Source organism: Mchenga conophoros, linkage group LG12 (assembly GCF_057382185.1).
Source record: "Mchenga conophoros isolate Kocher_MC1m ecotype Shallow Benthic linkage group LG12, M_conophoros_male_GT1.1, whole genome shotgun sequence".
NCBI classification, from domain to species: domain Eukaryota; kingdom Metazoa; phylum Chordata; class Actinopteri; order Cichliformes; family Cichlidae; genus Mchenga; species Mchenga conophoros.
Genome location: NC_140537.1, coordinates 17,981,775 through 18,005,253, shown reverse-complemented (window position 1 = coordinate 18,005,253; position 23,479 = coordinate 17,981,775). Strand labels below are relative to the sequence as shown.

The 23,479-nt window shown below is 43.7% G+C and overlaps 1 protein-coding gene across 9 annotated transcripts in view; it reads right to left on the bottom strand.

Moving 5' to 3' along the window:
* mef2cb (myocyte enhancer factor 2cb) overlaps positions 1-23,479 on the bottom strand; it is a 68,878-nt gene that overhangs the window by 6,652 nt on the left and 38,747 nt on the right. For 4 of the 9 annotated variants that reach the window (XM_085294129.1, XM_085294130.1, XM_085294128.1 and 1 more), the window contains 4 exons: positions 21,379-21,582; positions 7,602-7,745; positions 4,687-4,867; positions 3,798-3,845 (listed from right to left, as the gene is read on the bottom strand). In XM_085294129.1, the coding sequence (XP_085150255.1) occupies positions 3,798-3,845; positions 4,687-4,867; positions 7,602-7,745; positions 21,379-21,582 (577 nt within the window). Of the gene's footprint in view, positions 1-3,797; positions 3,846-4,686; positions 4,868-7,281; positions 7,420-7,601; positions 7,746-21,378; positions 21,583-23,479 lie in introns of all 9 variants that reach the window. The other 5 variants (XM_085294132.1, XM_085294136.1, XM_085294131.1 and 2 more) reach the window with 3 other exon arrangements.

The following is a 23,479-nucleotide window of genomic DNA, read 5'->3' as shown; positions in this document are numbered from 1 at the left end:
AGTTCTGAGGCTCTTCTAGACAAAAGTCGTGCCTTTCTCTTGTCACTAGACCTGGATTCCTCTAAGCATGGAAGGTCAAGCATACAGCACCAGTTTCTCCCTCAAAAAAAAAAGAAAAAAAGAAGAAAGGTAGTCCTAGCAACATCATTAAAAAATTGAAAGTGGAGACTTATTGCAAGCAACATGGTCTTTGTTTCTAACCCAATCCCACAGACTGCTTTTTCCCCCTTCCATTCCTTCCCTCTTCCTAGGGGTAGAACACAGGGCACTGTGTGGACGTTCCCACTTGAAAGACGGGCAGGAATTATACGTTAGACATAAATGAATTTCCTAATCATATACTCCAGGGGAAAATGAGTCACAGATGTCTTCCTGGGCAATTTCCCCTGCTGATCTTTGTTTAATTTGAGAGCGAGGTTTTTGTTGTTTTGAAATGAAAAGTCTCAAAAGCTCAATTTGAACAATCTGAAGAGTAAACGACCGCTAGCAGCGAGAGAAAATGAGGCCGCCTGACAGAAAACGAGAAAAATAGTGTTGTGTTACTGTTGCCGCTGATGTGTGTGCCGACGCGTGATGCCTGATATTAGCGCAGACTTTGCGTGTCACTGTATGTTTTGCTGTATGCAATGTTTCACGCTATAGGCGCCGTATGACTTGAGGCTCTGTGAGAAACGTTGCTTCTGCACGAGCCAGGCGTATATGGATGCACATGTGTGTTTTGTATTGGACCCTCTTAGTTCCAATGTCAGTCTCACATTAGCAAAGAGGCAGCTGCCTCTTCAGTTTTCCCGCTCTCTCATTCTCATGGCTGGCCCTTTGTGAGATCGAGTGGGTGCATGTGGAGACAGATGAATGAGATCTCACACACACATAACACACACCCTCCCAGCACACATACACATACTTTAGTAAATAACCCAGCAGGAAGTACATCACTGTTTCTGTACAGATGAATCAAAAAGACAGTGAGCAATGGAGAGACATTAATACACACTTTGGTCAAGATGACACGGACTTCATCTTGGTGACAGTCACTCAGACATCTGTGTATTGCTACCCTGTGGAGATGGCTGCAGTCCAGTCAATTATATGCTGGATGACTTTAATCATGAGTGGCACAGGCCAGTCCTTTAGCACTTCAAAAGTAGAATCACAAGCCAATTAAGCTAATGAAGCGAGAACTGTGACTCAAATCGTTCTATTCTGCAGCGTGATCAACCTGATTTTAGGGCGCACGCATTCAAAAGAGACAGATGATAACCAGAGTTCATTTCCACTCTCCTCCTCTATTACTATTTTGCGCAGTCGAAGTGCGGCGCAGGCTGGCGTCAACTGTTTAGAGGAAGTACCAAAATTAAACACGGCCCAGCAGGGAGTCTTTTTGGCTGTTGCGTTAAACTCGATGTAGGGAGAACAATATCTGATCTCAGATTCAGATAAATAAGTTTTTTTTTTTGCTATTGCTGAGTTGTGTGTGTGTGTGTGTGTGGTTGGGGGGGATAGCTAAGGTCAGAGCTGAATGATTACAATCTGGCTCCATGGTTAGCTAGGGTACTTCGAGATACATGTGACAGACAAGACTCCCCCCCATCCATCCCCCCATCAGAGTGTTCTCTCTGTGTTTTTCCATCTTACACACACACAAAGCGCACACACAAAGGAGAGGTGTGGTTAAACTCATGTAGATTTTACTGTTACTGAACAAATTTCTGATGTCCTGTTGTGGTCTAACAGGCGCGCTCCATTCTATTCCCCATACACACACTCTTCCGTTGCGGTTTGGCCAAACGTGCATTCAACCCTGAATTCTCCAACTGAACAAAGGTGTCACACTTGTTCAGTTGGTGTAGGATGCTGCCAAAACTGAAGCAGACACTCATCAGCTTGACCTTTTGTCAGTTACTATATGTGAGCGCGTGTGTGTGTGTGTTCCCTTTTTATTAAAAAAACTTGAACGAATGCGATCAGAGATGTCCTCGAGATGTACCTTCTATGCAACTCATTTAAAGGAGGAATCGAGGCACGAGCGGAGTGAGAGGTGAGAGGAGAGTCTTGTTAATTCCTCGCTGTGCTTTGGTGAGAAGCGTGTGGACAGATGACACTTGCTTAATTGCACGCATTCTGGTGGAAAGGTTTTCACAAGCCGAGGCCTCCATCCGGACTTCTTTCCTGAGTGCTCTTTTTTTCTTTCAACTCACGTTCTGTCTCTCATCATGCAAATTGACAGATCAAAACATATGCTTAGATGTAGGCATGAAAACTTTCCATAGGAAAGCTACGATGACTCAGCCCTTCAGTAACATGTCCTATTTACACTGGACTAGAATCACCAGGGGAACTTTTGTGATTTGAATATACCCCCCACATCTGGGTTTCATGTGGCTGATTTGCAGATCTGTTTCAGTTGAATATACAGGCATAATCCACTGGATTATGTACAGATATGACTCAACGCAGCATATCTTTGTGCACTGAGAGAAACAGCCGAGGTATTTCTTTTATTTCTTTCATAGAAGCACAAAAGAAGTTGTGTGTTTCTGTGTGTCTTAAGGCTCCTCTTATGTTACTTAGGGCACATGACTGATGACACATACACGGGGCAGATGGCCACTCGTACAATCATCTTATCAAAACTTACACTGGGGAGAAGAGGAGTGTTAAAACAGTCCTCGAGGTGCCACAGTGGCTGTGCCACTTCATACTGATGATTTTAGAGGAACATCATTAAAATGGCTGACCGAGTTCGCAGAACACTTCCATCTGTGTTCCCCCCTCTGTTTCTCCTTTACACACATGCTTCCACCATTGGTGGATATTCATCACTGTGCCCCCCCCCCACTCCACCCCAGATGAGATTTAAGAGAGCACTGAATGGAATCTTTCAGCTCCCACATGACTCTCTCTCCACGTTGTGTTTTTCGCCGCTGCTGAGCGACGCGCAGCGCTCACAGAGTGCCTCTGTTCCTTCAGCGCAGTGACACAAAGGCTACTTTTGAAGGATGCACTGCAAAACGCAGTCAATGGAACACACGCCACAACAAATGGGCCTGTTGTGCGCGCGTATGTGTTTGTGTGTGCGATGACTGTCCAGACAGAGAAACCAGGCACTGACCCCTTGTGATAGAGCCTCGGGGGCCAGACAAGGCTGCCCAGCTGTGACCCACTGACGCCCCCAATTCTCTCTTTTTTACACTCTGCACCGTACGCTGAAGTCGTAAAAATTCAACCCTTTAAAAGGGAGTCTCTTTGTTATAAACGCGGGCCTCACATGTCCTCGGGGACAAACCCATGTACAAACAGAAGTTAACACATAAGATGTTTTACACGTGTTTCCCAAATGTGTGTTGCTGAGCTACCGGCAGGATCATTATCCCACCGTGAGACTCTCTAAACACTGAATTAATTTGGTTCTAGACAGAAATCCGAGAGGTGACAGAAACAACAAGACAAATTTGTATGTGTACATTAAAGAATCTAGCAATATCTCTGTTATATCTGCTGCCTCAGGATATAATGCCATTTTACTTCTCTTCCCCCCACTTGCTCTACCATTTTATAGATGAACACAGGCAGGATGTGTCACAGCCCAGGCACTGAGCAAACATTCCCAGATGAACTCCACGACCACTAACTTCAACACATCATGGACAAAATCTCCACTTGGGTTTGGGTTAGTGTTAGTCATGCATTTTATGGCCCCAAGTGGGTGAGTGGGTGCCATGTATGTGTGTGAGTGGGTGTATGTGTGTGTGCATGTTAGCAGACATCTGTGTGTGAGAAGAGGAGGGCTTTCTTACCAGCACTGGTGCCTGCGCCAGTGGTAAGGTCGGCACCCATGAGGCCACCTGTAAGATGAAATAGAGAGCGCAGCAAAACGAGAGAAACCCATTAGAGGATAGACACCCACACTGGCTCCACTGCACCTTCTGTCTCTCGCTCGGTTTAATCACAATGTGCTGTGTGTGTGTGTGTGTGTGTGTGTGCGCGCGTGTCAGGCCGTCATATGTGCACTGACACCAGAAGCGGCGCAGCTTCCCACTCCAACTTGAACACGCTTAGCAACTGGACACTACGAGCGGATGCATTAAGCTGCCGTCCAAGAAAAATGACACATTATTATTTTTAAGGCATAAGAGGTGGATGAGTGGGAGGGTCCAGAGCGTGTGCGGTTTGGCATGGATGCTGCAAGCGCCAAAACTCATATTTAGTTTGCGCTGGCATTTCTAGCATCCAGTTGTAATGACAGGGTGAGGGTGTGGGCAGCAGCCTTCAGACCAAAGGGACAAAAAAAGGACTTTGGACAACAATAACAAACCAACAGGCCCAATTTGCTTATGTCACCAGCAACTCGGTGCCTATATATAAGGCCAGACGTCCTGTGTGTACAACAGAACACTAAATCAGCAGGCCTGTGGCTTGGGATTTTATATTGCATTAAATCATCAGCTCACTTTGAACAGAATACTGAGCAGGCAATATGTGAATATATGTGGGAGGGGACGACTTAGGATTCATTAACTGCCTTTAGGTGGAAAATTGTGGGTAGCTGTCATAAAATAAATTGCACATTTCTATGTGCGCCTCTATTATCATGACAGACAGGTACACACAGTTGAGAAGATAGACAGATGGGATAACAGCATGTACATGGGTGCATGAGTGCGTGCGAGACCCGACCTGTATTACCTGCACTGGGGGGTCTGTGTGTAACTCCAGGAGACATGCTGTTTCTCTGTAGGCCGTGGTGTGCCAGTGGCAACAGATTGTGGTTGCCTAGGGATCCACCGGGATGGCTGTAAATGAGATTGTTCTGGTTGCTAACAGGAATGGACACGGGCATGTCGTAGTTCGATGGGGGCACGGCCTGCTGAGACGATAGAGAGACATAAACATGGGTGTGATTAGACTAAAGATTGCAATGATTCTGATGCTTGAATTGTTATAAAACAAGGTTTGCGAAGTATGAGACAAACAGAAAGAAAGAGAGAGGAAAAAAGCATGACAGGTCAGAAATAGTCCAGGAACACAAAGAAACTTAAAGAGTGAAGTTCAATAGGACTAATGGACAGATGAACTGAACTCCTTACAGCAAGAATAAAAATACAAGATAGCAGAGTTGGGCAAAAGCAGCATTGCATGAAAGACAAAAGGAAAACTCCTTTCAGAGTTACTCAAATTGCCTCAGTGATAATATAAATGGACTGGCGGTACTTTTTCATTTCAGTGTGATCGAGTTACTTTGGAGGCTACTAATGTCTTTACGCAGGAGTCAAGTGCTGGCCCTGACATCTTGTAACATTTGCCATTGTAAAAGTCAAAAGGCTGACCAAAGGAAATATTATGCTGAAGTCATTACAGTCATACATAAAAAAATGGAAGGCTGTGGTTCACAGGGAACAAAGCCAATCGTTTTCCACTGTCCCAGCGCTTAAGATAATTCAGTCTATCTTCACCTCACTAACAAGCCTGCAGAATATCTTGCAAAAGTAAAACGGCACAAGAGAACACAATGGGGGATCACTTATTTTCAGATCATATGGAGCTTATGTAAAGTGTTTTAAGTGACGCACTCAGATCAGTCAATAGTCTCACCAGGAACATGAAAAGCCTCCGGCATCTAGTTTGTCATTTTTATTGTGTCACTTGGCATAAGGGTTTAACCTTGGGAGTGCCCTGGAAGTGGTTGATCCTGCATTGTTAGTTTTAGGAAGTAGAAAATAGCGCCCTAAATTACTGCCATGTGTCTCAGAGCCATGGAGGGAGTGCATCAGGGAGATCATCAGCCTGGCTCATGTGGAAGTGGGCGATGTGCCTCAGCTTCTTTAATTTTCTCCCCTCTGCTAATGTTCTGTTAGCAGGCCAAATATTATTTCAATGTACAAAGATGATTACTCTAACCATATTTCATTATGGGCCTCTCCACGTTTCGCTTTAACTGCGACTTTGCACGGGAGTGGCTAGCCAAAACCTATATATGCTATTTTTTTTGAGGGTCTGTCTCTGGTTCTGTTTTTTTTATTCCCACCCACCCTATTACTTCTTCCATCTCTGACTCTTTGGTGGACTTTTTTGACCTAATTGGTCCCGGTGAACTATTATTTAAAAATGCGTGAGCTGTCGTCGTACGTGCACATTTCTGCATGTGTACACACACACACACACACACACACACACACACACACACACACACACTCTACTGCTGGGTGTAAGGGCCCCGTTTCTGAGCTGTCCTTTAACTGGTGCCATCCTTCCTGTTTTCACTCATCTTCCTCCTTTGCCTCTCCCCGCAGTCCCCTCAACAGTCCCCTGCAATCCAGAGGCCCAGTGCTTGGCAGCCACTCTGACCACACACTGAACTGCCACTTGTTGTTTGCAGAACCCCACCCCACCCCCTCCGTCTCCCCCACCACCACTCAACCCCACCCATTCTCCGATCCCAAACACACCCCACCTCACCCCGACGCACCACCCCAGCTCACCAACCACTGCCTCGCTTCTAACCACATCTCCTCCTACTCCATGCGGCTCAGACACTACTCTTCTTCTCTGAGTGATTTACCGTGGAATTATCTCTTTGCTCCGTATGGCCGAAGCGCTAACCATTCTATAATGTGCTCTCTGAATGAGTGGCAAGCTCAGTTTACATAGAAAGAAGGCCTCAATTTTGTAGTTCCTGGCAACTAGCTATAGGTTAAAGTCTTCTGTAAAGTTGACACTACATAATATAAATCCAGCAGATAACACATCTAGGCATATACAAAGCTACAAAGGCGTTTGCCTGAGGAGAGATAAGCAAGTTTTTTGAGTTAGGAAGACGGGCTTATTAAGAGTGTTCGAATGCCTGCAGCTGTTTCACTGCCAACACTGTCTGTCCCTGTTGTTGCAGGTCACAGACCACTGGGTTTTGGTGCAGGAAAAGGAAAAGCGCATGCAGACCACACCTCTCCTGAGAGCCAGGCAAGGCATTATGGGTAGAGCGGGTTCAAGGTGGGAACCGGGTGAGGTTAAAATTTGTCATAAAAGAAACTATGCTGTTAAATCAGCATACGTGCCTACTAGTTATGGTTGCAGACATGTCAAATTAAAGGACCATTCCTCTACTGTAAACAGGAAAATTCAAAGATCTGTAATTTTGCAGAGTGCAATTTTACCCCGATCTTACTCTCACTCTCACTTTGTGTAATTAGTCTGCTTCCAAACAATGGTGGTTAGCTGGGTTAGCGCAACAGTTACTTGCCAGTCAGCATTTTGTCAGCCTGCTGATTATAACCCAGTACTTACAGGTATCTTATGAGTTTTAATCATGTGATCAAACTCTTCGTTAATCTGTTTGTATTTCTCCTCAGTGTGCGGGGTGAGGATGAGCGCAGACTCGAGCTCCGGGCTCTCGCCACCTTTGTTCTCCTTCTTGCTCAATGCCTGCCAGGTCCCACAACCACAGAGAAGGATGGAGGGGAGACACACACATGAAGGGACGGAGAGATGGACGGTAGGAACAGATGACGATGACAGGGATGAAGCAACAGAAAGCATGTGGGGGGAGGGAGAGAGAGGAAAGAAAAGGTGAGAAGAAGGCTCTGGGTTTAACAAGAAGTACTTACACACAGTCTCTGTCTGCTGATCATCAGATCAATGTCCTCGTTTATTTTCCTGTACTTGTCCTCAGACTCGGGGCTGTGGCCAACCGAGTCATCTGCGTCGGGATCTGGGCTGTCACAGCCGTTTAGGCCCTTCTTTCTCAATGTCTGCAAACAGAGCAGTTGCACAACATAGTTGAAGGGCTTTGGGGGTAGGGAAGAGAAACCCAGGTGAACAGCTTCGGAGGGACATAATGGTAATGAAGTGTGAGGAGGTTCATTTTCGAATGTAAGTCTGATTAAAGGACATCTTGAAAAAAAAGAAACACTTTTGAAAAGTTCTTAAACCGATGTGGTTTTATATCAAATTAAAAAACAAAGAACAAATCTGGCTTACTGCGTAGGGTAATGAGATCTTTGCTACAAATTATCTTAATTTTTAAAAAAGCTTTAACAAAAAAAAAACGCTCACGGTATGAACTCTAACAAGATGGTATGGGGTGAGGACACACGGCCTATTTTTATGAACAAGTAAACATGCCGCTAAACACAGAAAAAAAAGGCACAAATGATTCAATCACATTCAATAACAAGACATAACAGAATGACAAATCAAGGGGGGACCTTAAAACCTCATAATTGCACAGAAAAGGGAACAGTCATAAAAGTAAAACATATTTTACAACCATAATTATCAGCGGGCCGTGAAATAGAATTAAAATACAGCCGAGGTGCACAAGTTTACGAGTGTGGTGTATGTGCTATTAAATGTGGCAGTTTCTGTTCTGGCCACCTGATGGCCACCTGCCCCCATTAGAGTGGACAGAAAATAGCACGCAGAAAGAAGAAGGGGAAAAAAGCGCACGCACACTCTCCACTCGATCACCACTCCCTCTCACTGGAGGAGAGAGACAGACAAAGAGAGCATTGGAATAAATAAGAAAACGAGAGGTGGTGGTGGTGGTGGTGGTTGGCGCGGGGGGGGGCTGTATCTGTAGCTGTCTCTGTCCTTTTTTAGATATTGTTGACAACCTTAACAACAGGGATAAGTTTCAGAGCGCATTACTGTGTGTGATAGCACGAGGGTATGTTTGCTTGAGCAAGTGGGCATGTAACGATAGGTGCTGTGTTCATTTGCCTCGCAAAAGTGAGAGAGACAAAGACCGAGCGGCAGAGAAGAAAAGTACAGTAGCTGACAGTTAGAGAGATCTCATCAAAGACACCACCTCCTCCTCCTCCTCCTTCTCCTATCCACCACATGCCCCCCCCCCCCTCCCCCTTGCCTCTCTCCTCCTGGCTTTAATAAAGGGAGATTAGTCTACGGGAGGAATATCACGGGCCTGCTCCTGTCTGTGCAGTCATCGCTTCACACTGCGCTCTCCTACTTTCATCTGAAGCTCCATATCAGACAGACGTAATTAAATTTACTTTAGCACACCTTGTATTTGATGCTGATCAAGTGTGTGAGAGTGTGCGCTTCTCTGTATATGTTGTATAGTGTGTGTGTGTGTGTGGGTGGGGAAAGAGGGGAATGAGTCTGTGTGTGTGTGTGTGTGTGTGCATGTGTGGGTGTGTGAGAGTGGGTGTTAGTCAAGAAAAAAGAAAGAGCAACTGAGCAGGAGAAAGGAGGAAGATAGATGCTAAGATAAGTTAATCTCAGTGAACTTCTTCCTCTCATTTGTTTGTCTCTGTCAGTACTCACTCACAGAAGAGATACGAGTGCTAGCTACTCCATCACAACCAGCAGCAGAAGTGACAAGGAGCGATCTGCCTGCTTAGAAAACAAATAAAAATCCAGTCATCTCTCATGTCAGCACAACAAAGGCCTGTTTTGAGTGTGGTTTTAGTGAACTTAGAGGGCTTCTTTTGTGTGTTGTGTGATAACTGTTTGATTCCTGAGGCGTCTCGTGGCGAGGCAGCTACTGTAAGTGTGTCAACATTTGCTGGCTCTCCTTTTTCTCTCTCTGAATCCTCACTTGGCCCCTGGAGTGGAAATCTGGAATTCTGAATTTGAAAGCATCTCTCACATCTTTGACAGTCTTCAGGAAATCACACCAAACAAATCACGCTAGGCGATGCAGGAGATCTGACTTCCAATAGACCTACAGTGAATCAGGCACTCTTGCTCTATCTGAGGAGGATGAGTCAAGAGAACAAAAGGGGCACAGAGGTTTAGCATGCTGTCTTTTTTGGCAAAGGCGTGAGATGTAAAACTTTGCTATTTCTTTTGCGTAGTTTCAATCTGGCCTTGGCGATGTATCATATCGAACTGACAAGAGCTGAACCACTGGCCTTTTTCCGCTCACATGAGAATGCATGCAAGGAAAAAAAAACAACAAACAAAAAAAAAAAAGAAGAAAAATCAAAACAACTTTTCTTCCTACTTGCATAGATTTCCACCTACTGCCACCAGCACATGAGTCCATGAGAGAGTTACTTCCATTCTTGGAAGAATAGCCGTGGAGCATTGCTGGGAGAGGAGAACGGGGGCCGAGTTAAAGGTGACACCCATATGGGGTAATTGAGCTGGCGGTGTAGCAGTAGTGGGGCAATAGTTGCCCTGTGTGTTTATGGAGGTGCATTTAGCCAGGGTGTGAGTATTGCATGACTGACCCAGGCTTAGCTTTCCAGCCGGCCTCGGTTTATTTAGGGTGCAGTACAAAGATGTTATGCCATTCATCTCAGTTATGCCCACCTGTTTAAAGGCATCACACCTGTTGCCAAAGGCCTAGCATACAACCCAGCAACCAATCAGAACTGCTGAAGAGCTCATGTAGCCTTAGAAGGACTTCTCCCTCTTCAGCCTTCCACCTCACCATCCTGCTGCCCTACTTTCAAGCCATCCTATGTGTTTTACCCTCCTCTAATAGCCCATTGCTTTATCTGCTCCTTGAATATGCCACTGAGTGCTGCTCCAAACTTTCAGTCTGTTATACAGTAACATCACCATTATATAAGGCACATCCAAGACTTATATTTCAAAATAATGGGGAGAATAATGATCAGTGAAAAAAAAGGTTGCTGTTGTAATATTGAGAGAAACAGGAGTACAGGAATGAAGACTTGGCATGAAAAGGGAGTCTTTGGGGAATACGGTAATAGGATGAGGATTAAACAAAAACACTTTGGTGCAGTTCACTTGTGGCAATAATTTTATGCACAAAGAATTCCCCCACATTCTCATGCCTAAATTAAAATTATTCAATATTCTAAGTAACTTCATTTTCTTTCTGTATTCTTAAAAAAGAAGCTAATCTTTTGGCTGCTGGCATAAATGAGCATTATTTAAGTTTATAGCGTTTTTATTACCCCGGTTTGCGATGACTGACATTTTTTTCACATGAAATATTACCCTCTGCTGCCGTGTTGTGAATCACAAGAAAGAAATGGCCAAACAGGGACACCAGATTATGAGGAGAAAGTGTGAGAGGAAGGAGGTTAGAAGACAGCAAAATGCTACAGCGATGTAAAGAGTCATGCAGAATGCTATAGAGAGTTCGTGCTGTAAATGTGAGAAAGAGGAAGGTGGGATATAAAGTATGGCGAGGAGCAAAGACAGCAAAAAAGCTGTGTCTTCTTGCTTGGCTCTGTGTTTCTCTCTCTGGCCCCTTTGGAGGCTTGCTCCTAATTAAACTCCTTCTTCATGATGCTCCCTCATGACTTGACTCACAGGGCCTGTGTGAGGCAGGCACAGCATAGACAAGGTGTCCTACATACTTGAGACGCCCGTCTCATTGGTACCCTTCAGTTTTCACACCCTCAGCTAAGCTAGCCTAGACTGGGGCTGGTGTAAGAGGAACGGCAGGATGCCGCTGTAAAAACCTAACGGAGGTAACCTGAGCTGAGACCGAGGCCAGCTTGAGCTACAAAGAAACTGATTCACATTCTAACACGCTTGCCGTTCCCTAATGTTTTAATTGCAGGAAAACGCTTGCTCTATATTCACTTCATAGGTTGGGGGTGTGAGCGATAACTTCATTTAGCTCCTGAGAAAAACAGCGGAGAGTATTTGGGTGTGAATCCCGGGTGGCCCCAGGGAGTCTGCTAGGGACAGCTGACGCCTGCCCAGAGCTCCTGCCATACCAGGATCCGTCTGCTCGGCATTCTGCCACCCTGCTCACCCTCTCTATCCCTCAATCCGTCTTTCTGCCCCCATATTTCTGTCTCAGTCTGTTGCTCAGTCTGTCTCTGTCTCACCACCTCTGCGCTAGTCCCCTAATTTTCTGCAAAACCACCACATCTCGACAGAAGCTCAGTCAAACACTGTTGACTTGACGGGTACATCTTTATTTCTGATAGACTCTGGGCAGTTGAGGATTTGTGTTTGGAAAGAGATCCATTGTTGACCATTTTCCCTCTGTAGTTATGCTGGCAGTGGCTGAAGGCTACGACACATTCAATATTGTGTTTATAGCTATTGGCGACGGTCAGGCCAGTGAATGTTCCTCAGTGTCTTCAACCCAATAACAGGGAGCATCGGCGCAAAGGCGCTCCACCAAACAGCCAGTGTATTACAGGTCATTTATATCTCTGTCAACACTGTGTGATCTTCAACGCACATGCACTACGGTAAGCTAAACCCAGAAAGAAAATAATATATAATAGCGGGAATGTTTCCCACCATAAATGGACCCAGTTTATGGGGTTTGTGGCATATTTCAGCAGTGGGTGGGAAACAAGTCTGTGATAGACAAGTGCAACATAAAAACATCAGTAACAGCGCCACTTATGGTTAATCATGATTGCTGTGCTGTTAAACTAAAATAAAACGGCACTCAAATGAAATCTTTTGTCTAGAAGGCTCCAAGCTTGCCATGTTGCACTATTAAAAATGGCTTTACTTTATTCCAGCTATCAAACATTCTCAGTAAGCAGACTGTATATATCGTACTTTGCAAAGTGTGAGGAGTCAATGTAGGCTGGGGTGTGTATCTATTTAGAAAACCATCTCTTGTCACATTGGTGAGAAGCAAAGGGGTTTTGTGTCCATAGGGGTGCACAGACAAATAGAAACATTGTCTTTCTTATCAAAAATAAGATGGAGGTAGTCATGAAGTGGACCTACTGTGGATTAAGACCTCTCAGCGCCAATTCACAATAAGCACCAGCAGGGTGGTCTTCCTGGCGGCAGGGAAGAGGTAATAGCATGTCTGAGATGTGATCTTATTCTTCTTATTTTGTTTCTTCTTCTAAGTTTTTTCCTCTTTCTTTCGTTTTTTTCTTCTTCTTTTTTTGGGTTCGTTTGGCTCAATCTAACTTGCTCCCATTTTTGTCTTTCTTCCTCGCTCGCTGTCTCTCTCGCTCGCCCGTCCTTTCTGTCTGCCTTTCAGAGTGGAGGGAACATCAGAGGGATCAGGCTGGCTTAGTTTATTGGAAGCAGATGGCAGACCAAAGGCAAGAGGGCCACAGTTTCATGAAGCGTGGTTTGAACATGCCAGGACCATGTCGAGGGGCATGCCCATGGATGATGGCTACATGGAGTGTGTATGTGTGTGAGCGATTTGGGGGAGATAGTTTATTTTGTAGGTTACCAATCTGAGGAATAGGACCTCTAATCCCTAATGTCCCATCTAATGTCCCCGCCTGCTTCTTTTTTTAAAGTCATTATCTCTGTATCCTTATTCACTGTTTAAGAAACTATCGCATCATTGGCCTTTCAGTGCTTTAGCAGCTTTGATGCCCCTTACCCCTGCTGCCCTGCTGCACTGTAATAAGTAATCAGACGTTGGCACCTGGGATCCATCATCCCTGGTGGTAAATTCTGTAATAACACCGCCTAAACATGTGATTATTAGCTTTCTAGAGACTACAGAGTTTACTCAACATTACAAAAGGGAGTGAGATATATAGCAACAAACAGAGAGAAAGTGTTAAGGCAAGTGAGAGAGGCAGAAAAGAAGACAGAGGGAAAGGGCACTGTGTGCAACAAGGTTCCTCCACATTTCTCCAAACTGTGCCACTTTGATGGTGCATGTGCTAAAATCACTATTAAGAAGAGCCCACTGCAGACAAGAGCCCACTCACAGACACACAATCTTAGCTAGCCAGTACACATCAGAATACCAGATGGTGCAGTGTTTCCCATATGGAAGAGACACACACTAAGCACATGTCAGAATCCAACACTGTTTGTTACAGCAGCATCCCGGCCCTGGGAACAAAGTGGTCATTCAGACTTGTCACCACACTGTATAATTAGCCAGATAGACATAATGAGACACAATGCCAGCTCAGTGAAACTGGATAAAGAGGGCACTTATGTCTGCGCTGTTAACCTAGCCATCTTTCATCCCCATCTACACTGCAGTTGAATAACGCTTCTCTATTCAAATGAGAGAAATGAGTGCGGGTCTATATGTATTTCTGGTGCAATGTAGAAATCGATTCGCAATGGTTAAATTGTGTGTTTTCCACGCGTATTTAGCTTTGCATACTTTGTACAGTGAAATTGCACGTGGCCTGTTTATGCCACAGTCATCATGTGACTGTACTACACCATGAATCATATCAAAAATGAACATACTTTTAAATTAGCATCAGGTAACAAACCTCAAGCCTCCTTCGCCCAACCTCTTTTTCATTTCTTGAAACTCCACCTAACCCCCAACCCTTTAGCAACAACAACAACAACAACAAAAAAAGACAACCACTACAAATCGTCACTTATCGTCTTTTGTCTCTCTGTCTCTTATCGCGTGGTGCCAAAGCAGGAAAAGGGAGCCGGGGGGAGGCCTTCAGTAACAATGACCAGCCGGCTGACCTCTATACAGTGACCTTGAGTTTCCACACCCTGCCCAAAGCAGTAACCATGGTGGGGGTGGAGGAGGTAGGGCCAAGAGGAAGCGCTAGGCAGGGAAGGGAATGCCATATGTAAAAATAGATCTTTATTCTGAATTTTCCACAAATAGTTTCAAAGAACAAGGCATCATTTCATCCTAATGGCTGGCGTGAATTGTTTTGGGCTGTGTGTAGTGGAAAAGTCTTGCCTTTTGGCAGCGTGGCCTCAGAAGTGGCCTGCCTTTTTCACTGCTCCTCACCACGGGGACCACATATTGGCACATTTCAAACAGTCTATTTTTAAAAACCTTTTGTTGTTGTGTGAGTACTTCAGACTTCCGTTTCAGTATTGACCTTAAAAAAACACCTCTGACAGCGATCTAAGAAATATAGTTTCTTGCCTTAGCTTTTGCTTTTCTGGTCAGCGGGCATGTGATGTGGAATAAAGTGCCACGCCTGTGGATCACATATGCTGTATTATCTGAAATCTTGTTCTTAACCACTTTTTCAAAAAAGGGGTGGGTGGGCATGAATTTGTTCTCTTTGTGCCTTGATGCAGGGTGGAAGCCACAGACATATGGGTTCTCCGGGCTGATCAATTGTATGTAAAGCAGATCTGCTGATCAAAACGTACTCAGATCGGCCCAAACATATGATAGCAATTCAGAGAAATTAATTTCCTTTTTCTGTAATGGAAAAGTTTTTGAAAAGCAGACAGGAAGGCTCTGTTTGGTGGAATGAGGCGGTGGATCAACAGGAGAATTGCACTAAAAAACAAAACAAAAAACAGACTATTTCATTCAAAGGACCAAATGTTTGTAGGCAGTTCAGGGTCTCAAACCAGTGGTCTTATGAATGTGGTCGCCGAGGGCAACTCTTCATAACTGATCAACAAGAACAGAGAGAGAGAGAGAAACTGGATGAATATCCTGACACTTTGCTTACTCACTCCTCTGTTTCAGAAACAACCCCCACCCAGCCTTGTTTAAAACACAAGGGTGGGGGGGGGGGGGGGGGGGCAGAGACAGAGACAGTCTTATTCTTCTATTCTTTCACAGCAAGAACCGCCAGCTAGACGTCTATATTTAGTTTCACCGTAGACTATTTTTAGAAAGCAACTACTTTTTGAGGAATTTATTAAGAAATGGGTATTTTAAAGAAAATGGTGGGTTGTTTTTAGGCTGTTGCTTTAAGTGGTGAGCTCGATACATTTTAGAGGAGTGGAGTAGCTGAAAGTACGTACATTTAATGATCAATATTTTTTTGTATCTCAAGCTTCGGGTTGAAAAAACGTCTTGCGTAACTGAATGAATAAAGAGGCAATGTGTTTTGTTGATTTCAAAGGAGGCCAGAGACATCTGGCAACAGGCTATTACACTAGTCCAGTATTCTTGTAAATTAATAGATGAATTGTTGCTAACACTGTAAATATGAATTATGCACTGATGATAGAGATGTGTGAAGCAGTATTGAAAGTGGTACAATTTCTCTTTCCTGCTTTTCAACGTTAATTAACATGCACTCAACCCCACATACAAGGAATTTTTGACAACCTGCTACAGCATGTAAACAGTCTGTCATTGGGAGCCTTTGTTTTAACAAACCGCTTTACTACGAGCTCGTCAGTGTCACAAGGTTAATTTACTTAGTCCCTCAAAGCAGTTTCAGAACTTAATCCTTAGCTCATCAGGACAAACAAGCCTTGCTGTCAATCGCTTCATCCCCGGTAAACACCGAGGCCTCGTGCCGACAACCCCTTCCCATGTCACACCACATGCAACCTCTTCCAAAAAACACAAAATGACTGCACACTCAATTACCGTGGACAACCAAAGCACAAGATATGATACGACGGCCTTATTTCTCTTGGAGGCGACCAACGCAAAAGCAATAGGGTATAAATTGCATTCTTGTTGGAGCAATTAATACAGTTTTAAGAGCTATGAGAAGAAGCCATTCAGTGAGCCGATCAGCATCGAAAAACCGCTCAAGGCTAATGTTCTCGTTGCTGTTTAGAAACCAAATAAGCACGCAGAATAGCTGGAAAATATTTTCATAAGAGCGAGGCAGAACACGAGCATACTAGCACTTCAGAGAGGGAGCTCAGGTCTGGTTGGCTTGGAGAACTTGAGAAAGTAAGTCATTTTTTGAGGAGATGGCGAATCGGCTAAGCAGTGCTTAGAATGTATGGTAATGTGATGTTCTTTCCAAATGGCTGAGCGTTGAGCTGGAATGCATATACCTGCTTGATGTACTTTCTCTTTATGTTTCTTCATTTACACCCCTCCAGCAGCACACACCACCCCCTCTCTCACACTCTCCCTCCCTCAAGTGTACTGTCACTGGGCTGAAATCACACCTGTGCTTCTCGCACATCTCGGCACACGGGTGAAACATACGCAGGGTGAAACATGGTGAGGGAGCTTTGCTGAATCTCATTAGCCAAGCAGGTAGTCATTAACAGAATGACCTTTGGAAATAATTACCAGCCTTCCTCCTGCCATCCCTCTTTCCCTCCCTCCTTCTCTTCTCACACTCATCCATCCCTCTGTCCCTCCCGTCCCCCTCTCATTCAATAGCTTTTTTTCTGGGTAAGGACAGAGGGAGGGAAAGTGAAAAAAAAAGAGTTGAGGATAGGCAGGGAGTCAGATCCCTGCTGCTGCTGTTTAAGATTACAGGGTGAGCTGAACTTTCAGATTAGGTTAATCTGCTGGAAATGGGATTGGCCAGTGGCCATCCTCTGGCAGGTAGGCAAGCATGCAGGTCACTTCAGTACCAAGAGCCATGTGCTATTCCATGTGATACTTGAGCCAATGGCATCGGAGCGTGTGACCCTGGCTGAGGTCATCACAATGCCATTAGTGCTGCAGGGTTTGAGCCAATTGTCACTGTGTATGTACACACACATACACCCATGCAGTGAGGCCACTGTGAGAGCACACCTACACAGCAAACACATTACTGTGTTTTTGTGTGTTTAAGCACATATATGCTATAAGTGTGCATAGAGGCACACAAACACTTTTTCATTTGCAGGTTTTTTTGGGTTCTTTTTTTAGGTGTTGAGGTGATATATCTTCAGATCACCACACACTCACTAACCCTTCAGTTGTTTCAAAAACCTGTGTTCTTTGTTTCAACAGCGGGGGAAAACAAGCACATTGTAGAAGAGGGATTTGGCAAAGCTGAAGTGCGTTGTTGGATTTGGGGCTGTTCGATCACAGCAAGACCCAGCCAATGCTTCTTAGGTTTGGGATAGATCTGCAATCATCAGGAGGGGAAGAAAGGACTCTTTCATGTGCTATTGCAATTAACAACCCCCATACCGGAATATAAATCACCAGTAACGGCTCAAAGTGATTGTTCTTAAGCATGAATAAAACCAGCGAAAAAGCGAGTGATGAATCTATTCTATTGTCATTTCCCAACACAGCTTACCATTTCTCCTCTAATGCTGTTCACATGTACAGGAAACTGGCCTGGCAGACAGAGAGTATAGGAAATCTATCTGCATGTTTGACTGTTTTATCCGGAGCCAGACTCAGAGTGTGCTGTAGACCTGCCAGGACGGCACACTTGGAACCTGCACGGACATCAAATGATGGAGGGTCTGCCTCTGTGTTTGCTTTCATCGAGCTACTAGAGAGAGATCAGCTTGGATGTGTTTTTGAACACTTAGCATTAATTAAGTGGACTTCTCCATATTTTTATGGAAGAGCTACATATTATGTTTTTATTTAATCCAGTCACTGGAGTCTGAGTGGGCTAACAGGTCCTACATGAAATAGGATTAAATTGAAGAGTGTATAAGACTAACTTAAAAAAAAAATCCTCACTTTGTTTCTAATTGCTACTCTATTGATTAGTATATGTCTTTCAGTTCATTCAATTTTATTTATATAGCGCCAGTCGCCTCAAGTCGCCTTTATATTATAAGATAAAGACTACAATAATAGAAAGCAAGGCCCAAACAGTCTAAGAAACCCTTTGAGCAAGCACTTGGTGACAGTGGGAAGGAAAAACTCCCTTTTAACAGGAAGAAACCTCTGTCAGAGCCAGGGAGGGAGGAGCAGATTGGGGGTGATGGGAGAAAGACAGAATAAAAGACACTGTGCACTGTGAACATAATTTCCATTAGTGATGTCTCTTTTGTTTCACCACTTCTCTCACAGGAGGGTTAGCTTTGGTTTATTGTTCTTTTGCTTTCTCATATATTTGAACAAGTGTTGTTCCTAGATGAAACGGTTTTGCGGTGAGTCATCAGACCTTCTTTACTACTCCTCTCTTTCTTTTTTCTATTTCCTATTTCTGTCTTTCAAATAAATAAACCCACTGACCCAAACATAAATTCTATATAATAATAATAATGAAAAAAAAAAAGAATAGCTTAGCGACTCCAATGAGAAAATAGATACAGAAGAGAAAGGCAGACTAGAGTGAGAGAGGTAGAGAGAAAAGCCCTCCAGCCTCTTGTAAACATGCTGTTGCTAGAGAGGCTGTGCAACGTACTCAGTGCCACTCTCTCAACAACGCTAATTATCAACCAAAGACATGCTAATTACATAGAGCTTTATTGCTAATGTAGCGGGCCTCTATGCCAGCCGCCCACACTCTGAGCTCCGCTCCCCTACCTCTGCCTCTCCTCCCACTACACCTTCAGGCACAGCAGCAACAGAGGAAGAGAGATGCATGCATTTGAGCATAGTGGCAGAGACAAGAGCTTTCTACAAATTTGAAATTAAATCTGACATATATACGACTTCATATTTAAGATTTTTATTTTATTTTTTTGCTTTGTTTTGTTACACTTTAAAATCAGCGCCTCATCTTGTTAAGAACCTCCTCTTTTCCTTTTCATCATCCTGCCATCTCAAGAGGAAGTCTGCTCTGCTCCTTACTTAAAACTCAACACGCCACCCATGTTACTGCAGCTTTGACGTCGGCACACATGGCTTGTAGGAAAAGATCTGACCATGCTGTTCCCCTTTGTTCCCCCTCCCTCTCTGTACCCCCCCATCACCCCCCCCCCCCTTCCCACCCACGCTAAACGTGCTAGTGTCAACCCTGTGGCCAATCCCTTTAGCACACCGCAGCTCAGGCTAAAGGCCTCTTCAGGTCGATTTCTCCCGCTGTGAGTCTCTCAGAGATGGCAGAGCTTCCGTTCTCCAGGGATCACATTATATGTAGTGCTTTATAGCACTCTCCCCCCACCAGGCTCTTTACCATCTCCCCCTGACATGGCTGTTTACACGTTAGCTATCCTCTGCTCTCTAATGGAGACAGTTAGAGAAAGAGCTTCAAAGCAGGGAGCTCTTGTCACAAGCACTAGTTATACATCACTCTCTTCATGGGTTCAGCTGGGGAAGGATAATAAACTGACTACAGAGTGAGTGAAAGACTTGGTGAGCAAAGGACACCTGTGCTGAGAGGCAAACTGGTGATAAAAGTATGCAAAAATTACTAAAGGCATACAATTAAGGAGTATGAAACTCCGGCAATTGATAAGTATTTCTAGTAACATTAAAAAATAAGCTGTGGTTACACATAAATCTACACAGTGTTTGACAAAGATCATCATTAGCTAATGCCTAATGCACTTAATGTACAACAGTAGTACAGCATTTCTTACTGCATAATTTATTTTGGCTAACTCCAAACATGACATGTAGAAAACGTGGGCAATATGTACATGTACATGTGAACACCAGTTGATGTTAGATGGGCATGAAGCCCAGTAACAGCCATATGGAAAAAGTCTCATACTGTTCTGTCCTGTGTTAGAGTGGCCAACCGCTCCATAATGTTAATGTTTTTATTTATTTATTTTGTGTATCTTCCATGAACATAACCAGGTGACTGATCATTTGCAAGCAAAATATGTTGTGAATCAGTTGTATTCTACAATAACAATTGATTTAAAAATAGGGGATTATATATGGACACAGACTCATTTCTTAACCTCAAAGTCCTAAACAGTATTTATGTAGTATTTACTGTCACAATAGATTGCTCTAAAATTAAAATGGGATACATATTATTCTACTTGTGGTATTGTGTTGGTCGGTGGGTAGAATTGGAAACATCAAACATAAAGAGGATTTTAATTCTGGTTAGCAGGCAAATGTATGGAATTAGCAAATGTTGTAGTAAAATGAGTCTAATTAAATCTGGATTTATATATTTAAGGATTCTGTGTAACAATAAAGACAAAGAGCAGGGATTCTAATGTTCATATATATACATATATGTAATATCCATTCAGGATTGCTTTGTGGGGCAGGCACACTTATATTTGCAAAGCACAGTGTGAGCGTAATTAAGAGAGAGAGCAGGGGAAAGGGATAAACTTCACATGACTGCATTCATGTTTGTGTGTGGCCCACGAGGTCAGAGCTCCAGAGTGAATGTTGCATAACAGGTTCACGTTGAAAGCTTAAGGATTCAGGAGGGTGCTAGCGTCATTTCCTGCTTTATCTACCTGCCTAGTGGCGTGGCTGACAGCGCTGTTTAACATCGCCTTGAGCCACTCTAGCGACATGTGTCCAAAGCAAGTCCGATCAACATCCTCCTCTCACAGGCACATCAATGGTGACAAGACACCAAGGGCACAGCGTGGTGATTACACACCACAGGTGACAGTCTAAAAGGCCCAGATCAATGATAGGCTACTTCTTTTATGCTGCAAAGTGCAGGCGACACAAGAAAACAATTTGAATAAACACACACTGTCTTGAAATTAATGACTTATTGTGAGTCTTAAAATAAGTTTTTCTAACAGTGATTGATAGTGGTACTGAACCCTTGGGGAAAAGTGACAAACTATGGGAGCAATTATTTTGTACACTATGTTAGGTGTGAAGACTAAAAGAGAGAAGTAAGGGTTGCTGAATGAGTCACAAATGCTGTAACCATCTGTCTGCTTGTGCGTTTGCATGAGCGTCCATGTCTGCGCCCGAGCGTGCGCTCCTGTGTGTCTGTGCGCGTGCACGCGTGTGTGTGCCGTCTGTGTTTTCTCATAGCTTACCTCCACAATATCAGAGTTGGTCCTGCTCTCATGGGGCTCATTGTACTCAGTGTATTTAAGCAGGACCTTGTCCATGTCTGTGCTGGCATACTGGAACAGCTTGTTGGTGCTGTTGAAGATGATCAGGGCAATCTCACAGTCACACAGCACGCTCAGCTCATACGCCTTCTTCATCAGGCCAAACTTTCTCTTTGTAAATGTCACCTGAGTGAAAGAAGAGAAGAAGGGAGAAGAGGGATTTGTGTTTAGTTTACTTTTGTGGCACACTTACAATCAAACTAGGCTGTTTTATCTGACTTGTTATAAGAATTTGATTATGACAAAAAAAAAAAAATCCCCCACCCTCAACCGCTTCGCTTGCAATGAGAGAATAAATAGGAATTTGACACCGCAACTTTCCTCTTTAAAAATTTTGAGTTTTCAGGGAAATGGCATTAAAGGAAAGTGAAGTCTGCTAATGGTTTAACACCCACTGACTGTAACAGTCTATCCACTATACCAGGAAAAAGGAAAAAAAGAAGCTGGGCTTGCATTTAAGGAACTGAAAATACTCTGTCTCAGTCAGATAACGGTAAAGAAGGTCAGTTATTGCTTGTACATCAAAGCACACAGAGTCTCATCCTGGAACATATGTCAAGTTAAATTGTCTTTTTTTCAGATGGTCCGAATGTGTGCTTCTGCACAAAAGAAACACACACTATTTTCATCTAAAAATGAGCTGAGATTAACCGTTTTCCATGTAGCGACATTAACACTAGCTCGGTTATTGTCTTGCCCAATTAACCAAGTCTCATAGCAAATAACAAGCAGTGATATAAATAACAGATAGCTTCCTCGACCATACTTAAAGCACTTAGCGCACAGATCGTGATAACGCGCTTAACTTGAACCACAAAAAGTGTCTCTTTCCCCTCTCTCTTACTGTTCCTTCATATATATATATATATATATATATATCTGTGTGTGTATGTGTGTGAAGCCCAAGACAAGTACCTTTAGTAATACAGGCACACAAGGACCAACACTGTCAAAATAGAACAGCCTTATTCCTCTATTGTTTGAATCAAAACTAGAACAGTGAAAGTGAGTTAATGCCAGTGAGCTGCACCTGGTTTCTTTTCCAAGCCATGTGTGCGCACTCTTTAGTTGAATGGGAAAAAAAGAGAAAATGCTCCACTGCCAGCTTGCCTCTCTTAACACAGCATCATGTTTCTTTCCTCCCCTTTTTTTTTAATAGAACTGTCTCTTGTGTTCCTCTGTGACTGTGTGTATTATTTACATTGGAGACTTGTATTGACAAAGTTTTTTTTGTTTTTTTTTAATAAAGAGGAAATTCTGCCAGAACTATGCCCAGCTGGTAACTAACAATCTCAGTTTGTTGATTAACTGCATTTTTGCCCATTCTACTCTAGCACTTAAGTGGGCCAAAGATACCAGATGAATGCAGAACAAATACAATCTCCGAATACAGTTATAAGGCCCTTATAAAGAAAGCCTTGCTTGTGATAGATCCTGAATATATTTTTTTGGCATTTACCTATCATGCCTTGCCCTTCACATTTTCTTTTTACAACTGAAAGAGGAGATAGGCTTGAATAGATATTGATAGATAGTTTTGAATTTCTTGAAACAATATCTCCCAGGATGCACCAGGGGAACGGAACATCAAACCATCCCTAACCTCCACCCTGACTTTCTCTTGCTCTGCCTTTCTACCAGGACTGGACCGTCTTATCCTGGACCCTGTCGCTGCCACCCCATTACCCCACCCCACCCCATCTTAAAGTTTTCCACTGATGTCACCGCCTCATGCCAAACTATCTCGTCAGACAACAGAGGCTGAAACCAAAGACACGGACATGCGGCGTGCTACCTCCTTACAAAGCACTGTGTCAGGTTCTATACCTCGGTACACACACGTGTGACTCACTGACGAAATGTGTAGAAAAACGCTCCCCTGGGCTCTAAATACCATGCTGACATTTATACAGGCATGCTGAAAAGTGACAAAAAAAACAAAAAAAAACAAGCCTCACTTTTATAGTCTAAGATCAAATGGCATCTTGTGACAATAGGATTAATTGTCATATTCAAATCACTC